General features: G+C 49.9%; 1 protein-coding gene across 1 annotated transcript; it reads right to left on the bottom strand.

The window, feature by feature from the left end:
* Positions 1-3,604: 3,604 nt before the first annotated feature.
* LOC115905352 (elongation of very long chain fatty acids protein 6-like) lies at positions 3,605-6,976 on the bottom strand. Its single transcript, XM_030951582.1, has 4 exons — positions 6,864-6,976; positions 5,992-6,123; positions 4,627-4,778; positions 3,605-4,026 (listed from the first exon to the last, which is right to left on the bottom strand). Exons 1-4 carry the CDS (start codon positions 6,974-6,976, stop codon positions 3,605-3,607), a joined length of 819 nt encoding a protein of 272 aa, XP_030807442.1.
* Between the last annotated feature and the right edge of the window lie 1,140 nt (positions 6,977-8,116).

Here is an 8,116-nt window from a genome sequence, read left to right as displayed (position 1 = left end):
CAGGTGCTCTACAGACCTTACCCAGTACTTCTCTCTTACAAGCCCCGAGTAACTCCCCAGATGTATCTTGTTGATACTGCAACCCCAAGTACATGATTTTTAGCAGGATCCCACTTATTCCGGAGACCTGTTAGGCAAATACCTTTGTCGTTGGATACTTCCCAATCTGCAAATTTAGCAAGTGCACATTCTCCTCCATCATTCACATCATTAAAGGAAGTGCTGAGCAAAACCAGACCCGCAACAGATGTCCCTGAATTTCATTCAACAGACCCCTTCCTTTTCAACAGTGAACTGCGGATAACTCTCTGGGTAATTACCCAGTGGGTTTTGTACCTACCCAAATCCCATCTAGATCATCCTTAAAAGCCACTCAACTGGCAGCCAAAGCTGTCCGTCACTATGCCCTTACCCTGTCAGAGAGGAAAACTGAATTATTTTGACCAGATTCTGTTCTTGATGTGCCCACATACCTCCTGTCCACATCTCCACTGTTTACACATAGTGAGATTATTTGATCCACCTTTTTGTTTGTTTGTTTGGGTTTTTGTTTTTTGTTTTGGTTTGTTTGTTTGGGGTTTTTTCATTTGCTTTGGTTTTGTGGTTTTGCTGTTGTTGGGGGGGTTTGTTTGTTTGTTTTTTGTGGGGGTTTTGTGGTTTTGTGGTGAGGTTTTCTGTTTGTTTGGTGGTGTTTTTTGTTTGTTTTTTTAATGTGTTTTGAGGGGCGGTTTAACTGCGAGCAGTTCCTGGCTTTTGGACCCAGTCCCCATTTTGAAGAGGGGGAAATTCTTTGGGAATTCTCATAGATAGCAATTACTAATTCTGGGATAGCTTTGTGTGAGTTTCACCACACCGAGAGGGTCTGAAAAAATCCCGTTTGTCTAAATACTGTCTTCTTTGCACTTTTCTTACTCAAGGCCTGACTTTAGCGCTCATCACCAGCACGGCCCGTGCTCCCCGCTCCCCCGCAGCTGTGTCTGAAGGCTCACACAGAGCGCACCGACGCCGGGTGTCTTCAGCAGCTGCCGTCGGTTCTTCCTCTCAGCCCGGGAGCAGCGCGGCACCGTCCGCGGTTCGTGTCCCGCTCGCACAGCGGAGGATGTTCCCGCTCCTCTCGCTTGGTGCGTGCTGCCAACAGAGCCCCGGAGCGCGGGGCGGGCGCGCACCTCCGGCCGCTGCTGTGCGTGCGAGGGCTGGGCTCAGATCGCTCCGCAGCCGTGAGGGGCGGCTCTAATCTCGGCCCCAGCCCCGTTCAGGGCCCGCTGCCGTACGTGTGAAAGCTGGGCTCAGACAGGTCCACAGCCGTGAGGGACGGCTCTAACCTCGGTCCCAGCCCCGTCCAGGGCCCTCTGCCGTCCCGGTGCGGGCCCGGCCCGACCCGGCCTGCTGCGCCCTCAGCGCGGACAGCGGCGCCGCCTAGCGGCGGGCTGCAGGGCGGGCCGCGCTCCCGCCCCCGGGACCGAGAGGGGCCCCGGAAACCCCCTCAGCGCCGTGACACCGACACAGCCTCCGGGGAGCCGCCTCAGCGCCGTGACACCGAGAGAACCCCCGGGGTAAAACCGCCCCCCTCGCTCCCGCCCACTCCCCCGCCCGGCTTCACCGGCTCTCCCCTGGAGCTCCGTCTACTCCCAGCTCCAAGGGGACCTCATCGCTCTCTACAACTACCTGAAGGGAGGGTACAGTGAAGACTGGGGACTGGTCTCTTCTGCTCTGCCTACAGAGAGGACAAGAGAAAATGGCCTAGAGCTGGGACAGGGGAGACTCAGATTAGATAGTAGAAAGGTTTTCACTGTTAGGGTGGTCAGGCATTGGAATAGGTTGCCCAGGAATGTGCACCACCTCATGGGTGTTTAAGAGGCATCAGGATCTGGTGCTGGATGATATGGTTTAGTGGTTTAGGGGTTACAGGGTAGTGCTGGATGGATGGTTGGAATTGATGTTCTTAAAGGTCTCTTCCAACCTTGATGATTCTGTCATTCTTTGTGTTGGCACAGATGCCAGACACAGCTGAGGGAGCATGCCTTGGGCAGCTGTAGAAGTTAGGAGAGCTGGCAGTTGCTTCACCAGGACCACAGCTGTTACATAAAGTGCCCCAAACAGCACTGTGCAGGAGAGAGGCCACCCCATTACTCCCATTTGTTCACCATCCCCTCTCTAAAGAGGCCTAAATGCGAAAGCCAGTTTATTCCTATTCCCCAACCCTTCAACTGACTGCTCCTGTCTTTCCCACAGCTGAGGAAGGTGCTGTTACACCACTACCCAACATGCTGCCAAGTCCAGAGCAGGAGCCCTTGTCAGGGAAGGCTGGACAGGGCTGTTGCCACCTCCCAGCATCGAAAGTGCAGCCCACTGCCATGTAGCAACTTTCCAGTCCACTGCCTTTGAGAGGCCAAAACTCATGCACCAGGTAGGAGCCAACACCCACCCAGAGGCTCGGACCCTTGGACTCAGGCTCTGAGGAACATCTTGGCTTTATGAAGCACAGTGACATGCTCATTTCAGATGGTAAAACAATAGCCTGATTTTTTTTATCATCTCTCTCTCACTTCTAGCTCCCTGGTAGTGAGCAAAGGCACTCAGGCAGCATGACCAGCTGATGACTCCAGAAGGGGTAAGCACAGAGGGACAGGCTGCTGGGCACATCACTAACCCTCAGGAAGACACAGGATCAAGAGAGAGAAGGCAGCATTCCTCTCACAGTTCTGTACAAAGATCAGGTATGAAAAAGGCATCAAAGAAATCAATTAATCCACACATGACAGTATTTATTAGTTGTTTTAACACATCACCCAGTGGCAGATGCACCCAGAGATGAATTGACTTTGGGACCCTTTTGTTCCCAGCCCATGAGACTGGCCATGGGCTGGGACCATTGGCAATGCCTGACCACTGCAGGACAGAGCTGGACCCTGCTCATCTTTTAGGGTTTGAGGCAGTAGCTAGTCAAGTCAAATTGATGGGTTAATATTGTACAAGAGGCACACCACAGGTAACAGCCATTAAAGTTCATGGGATTCAGTTCCTTGCATCACAGAGGAGAAGAGAGAGCCGAGGTAGATCCTTTCCCTACATAACCTTAAAAAAACAGCAGGAGTTTTCCATTTCACCAGCAATCTATTAGGGCCTCCCTGCAGAGTAGCAGCAGGTTTGGGCTCTGTTCTTCCCCAGAACTGGAGACCATGGAGAGGGCAGTGCTGCTTTGAGAGGACTTTCCCTGCCTTTTTTCCAAGGAGTGTCTTGGTGCATGCAGGATTCTATCAGTCCCCAGGAAGGAAGTAAGGCACAAGGCAAACCCAAGTGATGCAAAGAAGGAAAAGCAAAACCTCAGCCCTGAGGTTTCCAGACCCCAGCCTCTTCCCCTTTCTCCCATTACCAGCCTGCCATGACCTCCACCTCACTCTGGCATGCCACCCACTGCAAGGTAGATACACCAAAGGCCAATGTGCAAGTTACTCTGAAGATTGTTACCCACAGTGATCTCTTCCTAAACCCCATCACACCCATCCCATCAGGCGCTTAGGCTCCAGACAGAAGCAAAAAGTTTCCCCTTTTTTTCTCCCTCTTTCCCCACTTCCATCCCAATCTCTTCTTCCATCCCTTGGTTTTAATTCCGCTTTGATTTCTGGGTGTTACTCAGGTAAGTTTTCACGAAGAAGTTGGAGAAGAGGACCAATAAACTGGTATACAAGCCTGATGAAAGGAGAAACAGTGGCCAGGTATATTGACAGAGCTTATCATCCATCCAGAAGAAGATAAAGATGTTCATTATTACATATCCTATAATCTGCACAATCTGTGAAGTGGTGATTAGCATGGTGATGGAGTGGGGTACCCGGATGCCCATGGCTGCCATAGTGTAGTACAAGTACATCACAAAATGGATACTGAGGTTTAGGGTTGTGGTCCATCCTGCCCCAGCTGCCATCATCTTATAGCCATACCAGGATAAAATCATTGTGGAAATGTGGTGGTACCAGTGCAGGAAGATGAGCTTCTTTTTCCGGAGAACAATGAACAGAGTGTCACCTGGGGTTGGGGAACAGGTATATCATTAGACAGGTGAAAGCACAGCAGTTGCACAAGTTTTCACATGAAACAGACCAAGCAAGCTTCAGTGCTGAAGCCATTATGTGGTTTGATCCCACCATAGCCTAGGTTCCCATTGATATCATCTGTATTGAAGAGGACCATTTAGGCACTCTATCTTCTGGCATGTTTGGAGTATAAGAGGCCCTTGCCCCAGGCTTGCTTTCCCAGATCTACCTGCACTGCATTTCCAACTGGCTGTTCTTTACTTCTTTTTATGAAAGCTGTGTGGAAAGCCCAGCCCTCCCTGCCTGCCTGCTGCCCCCTTGCCACGGTTGTTCCAGTGCAGAATTGCCTAGTCCAGGCACTGGCCTGGGGATCAAACTCAAACAGTAACATCAGGCTGCAGCCCCATGGAGAGCAAGCATATAATCCAAGTCGAGCAATAGGGAGCAAGAAAACGAGTGACACATGCAAGGCTAAGCAACAAGCAACCCTTTTCTCCAAGTAACGTTTGGACAGAGACCTGTAAAAGAAAATCTGCTTGTTAAAAGCAAAGCAATTATTAACACACAGGATAAGGAGAAGTTTCAAACTCACCCATCTCAACAAGTTTGCTCAGACCAAATAGATATATCCAAAGCTTGGAAACAGGATGGACATAAAAAGATTGACTACACACTGTGTGCTTAAATCCCTTGGTACGGAGGAGGAAGGCCATCTGCTTCCCGATCCGACAGGCTGCAATGAGACTGCAAGAAAACCAGAGGAGAGCTGAACACTGTGCCCAGGGCCTCAACATAGCCTCTGACAGCTCTGCACCCATGGATATTTAGTTGACTCCATCTTCATGCTCAGGGCAATCTCAGAGACAAACCTTTGCCTTCTTAGACTTCCTAACAAGTTTTAGCCAGGATTTAAAACCTATTCCTGCAAGACAAAGCAACATGAAAGAGCGCTCCCCTCAGGGAAGCACCCCCTGCTTCCACTGCTTGAAGAGGCACTTGAGCAAAAGCTGCCCCACTGATGAGAAATGGAGGACAATTTTCCTGATGTTCTGCCTTTCAACATGGGCCCAGAGGACAGGGAGCATTTATAACCTCCTGTGGCAGGCAACTCCTACAGCTTATGAGAAGAAATACCACTTGTTCCTTGTTATCAACCTGTTCCATTAGCACAAGTTTGTCTCTGAACAGACCATGAACAGCTATCCCCTGACCTCCCCTCTCCCACAACTTGTGATTTTACAGACCACTGCTATACTATGCCCTGACAGAGGACAAGTGTCCCTTTCACTTTGTCAAAGCCAATTGGAGTTACAGAGGCAGTAGTCGAGCAGTAGAGTTTTTCTCTGTCCCACCAAACAGACAGAAAAAGTTGTGGAGATGAGGGGAATTTTCTAAAATTGACATATGCTAGTTTGAATACAGGGCACGGGCCAAAACATTTGCATGGCCACTGCAGGAAACCTATTCAGTAAGACTGGACAGTTTGAAAGCACATTTTAGTTTAATCTTTTGTGCTTCTGTGAGTGCAGCAGAATTTTCTCCACCTCCTACACAACGGGATTAAAGAAATGGGGTAGAGGGGGTGGGGGGGTGGGTAGGGGAAGAGAAAGAAATCTAAATTTTAAAGAGAAATAGACCTCAAATCAAACTTTCAATTGGCAGCCACCCTTTGAATGAGGGAAGATGTCTGCTCTTGCAGGCTTCACATTCAGATCTATCCACTAATGATTTTCAAGCACTTTCCCCAGAGATCCTTTTGCAACTCATTCTTGCTGGAGTATTTCTGGTGAGAAATAAATGACTTGTATAAGCAGGTCACTCCCCTAGTTAGAAAGTGCCTTCAAGAGGAAAAATTTTATGTATTTCCCTAGTCATGTAGTGGATAACCAGAACTTTCCATCAGTCCAGTTCTGAGGAAGGGTCTACAGCTGTCTCCAGATTTAACAAAGGCTCTTACCTGAACAAAGACAGGCTGAAGGACCACAGGATCAGTGGTCCACGCAGTTTGAAGGGCCTCCGATCCTTCATGAAATGTTGGATTCCAAAGATCAGGATCAAATAAATAACAGAAATAATTAAAGACTTTTGCCTGCAAGTAGAGAAGAGGGAACAGTCAGGAAAAGACCCAAACTGACCTATTTTTAACCAGACTTCTGTAGCCCTGGCAAAGTACTCACACACTCACAAGAAACAAAAGATCCCCTATTCTCATGTTAAAGTTGGGTTTGGTCACAGGAAAGCCTGCCCTGACAGTGAGCAAGCAAGAACCCTAGGGATTGCACAAAATAAAGTGAACTGCTACATCATGGAGATTTCCACAAGACCTTGGTGGGATGAGGCAGGTTGTGGTAGCCTGTGAGCAGGATCCAAAGCAAACACATCAATGCATCTTATCCCTTTACACGTGAGACTGTACAGGCAGAGGATGTCTGCACGGGATGTCTAAAAAGGCCAGTTTCATGTAAGCTGGAGCCTCAAGTGCCTTGTGTTATATCCCACACATTCCAAGGCTTTAGTGCAGCGTGGCAGGGCTGAGTACCCTGTTAGCCAGTGCAAGGGCTGCAGTGGCCATCCGTGGGTGCTTTTTGCCCTCTTGCCACATCACCATCTCCCTACAAGCTGCAGCCCCACCTGCACCACTGTCACATATACTGCCACATCGACTGCTGCACCCCATCCTCCACAGCCTCAGGTATGCAACCAGAGACCCCCAATCTTCTCCTCCTCGGAACTGAAGGTCCTCACACTTGTTCTGCTAAAAGCAGCAGGAGCCGATTGGACTACCCAGGGTCTGGAATGCACCAGGTCAGCAACCTCGTCTCCTCTCACCAATTCTCCTCCATCCATTTCCTCGCTGCCCGGTGATTAAAGTTCTTCTCGAAGTCATACTCCCCCAGCGGCTGCAGCTCCGACGGGTCAGTGTTCGCTTCCATATTCAGCATCCCCGGGAGCGACCCGAAACGAGTCACTCCCGCACGCCTCACGGTGGATTTTGTCCCAGGGATGCGCTCCGCCCCAACATCACACCGCGGCGAGAGGCGGGACCGGGAGCCGCCCGGTCCGACAGAGAACCGGAGCCTCCCACTCCTTGCGCTGGGTAAGGAGGAGGAGGCTCTGGTGACCCAGTCAGGCTGCGCGGGAGGTCCTCCCATTCCCCATCCAGCCCAGCTCATCCTTCAGCAGATGGGCAAGGTGATTCCAACATTGTCACCAGCAGCAGGCAGAAATTCCATTACCCTGACTGCAGTTAGCTGTTTTGCGTTCTTCACCATAGACTGAAGTATCTGTCTGCTGCTGGAAACTAGATGGGTTCTGGGTAATCTCCTGCTGAAGTTCCTGCAGCTGAAAATGGCTCCAGCACAGTCAAAATCCCCTGAATGCAGCATATCTCATTGCACCCTCTGGTCACTCATCTTGGTGTCTCTCCCAGGTGTCATGTCTTTACACAGGTGCAACATCTGCGCCCTGCAAATCTCACAGACTTGGAAGGTGTTTGCTTCATGCAGGCATCACTGTGCCTGTGCACAAGTAATCTGCTTAACTGCTGCCTCTTCAAACAGGGGAACATTTGCCTGGGTGAGACATTTCATAGGTTTATAGAATGCTTTTGTTTGAAAGGGTCCTTAAAGATATCTAATTCCAGCCCCTTTGTCATAGGGAGGGACATCTTTTACCACACCAAGCTGCCCAAAGCCTTATCTGGCCAGGCCTTGAACTCTTCTAGGGATTGGGCATCCTCAATTTTCTCTGTATTTGACAATGGAATAGTGTGAGAAAATCAGGAAAGAATTTGACATGTAGGAATTAAAATCCCTTGGTGATTTTTGCACCGCCCCTGACTTACACTCTCCATTTTGCAGAGCGCTTGCATGTATCTGTGGAAAGTTCAGCTTGCACGTGTTGGCAGCAGTGGTTTTACCATACCCCATAGAGTACCATACCCCACAGAGTGTTTTCCCTAAAACACTCTGTACATAGCATGAGCTCCCACTGTGCCTTGCACAGCTCTCACCTTAGTGTTTCCAGCACCAAGGATGTCCTTCCCCTTCCAGAGGACTGCAGGTCAGTGATTGTGCAGTCTC

This window comes from Camarhynchus parvulus, chromosome 6 (genome assembly GCF_901933205.1).
Source record: "Camarhynchus parvulus chromosome 6, STF_HiC, whole genome shotgun sequence".
Taxonomy (NCBI): Eukaryota; Metazoa; Chordata; class Aves; order Passeriformes; family Thraupidae; genus Camarhynchus; species Camarhynchus parvulus.
This window is presented reverse-complemented; position numbering and strand designations above follow the sequence as displayed.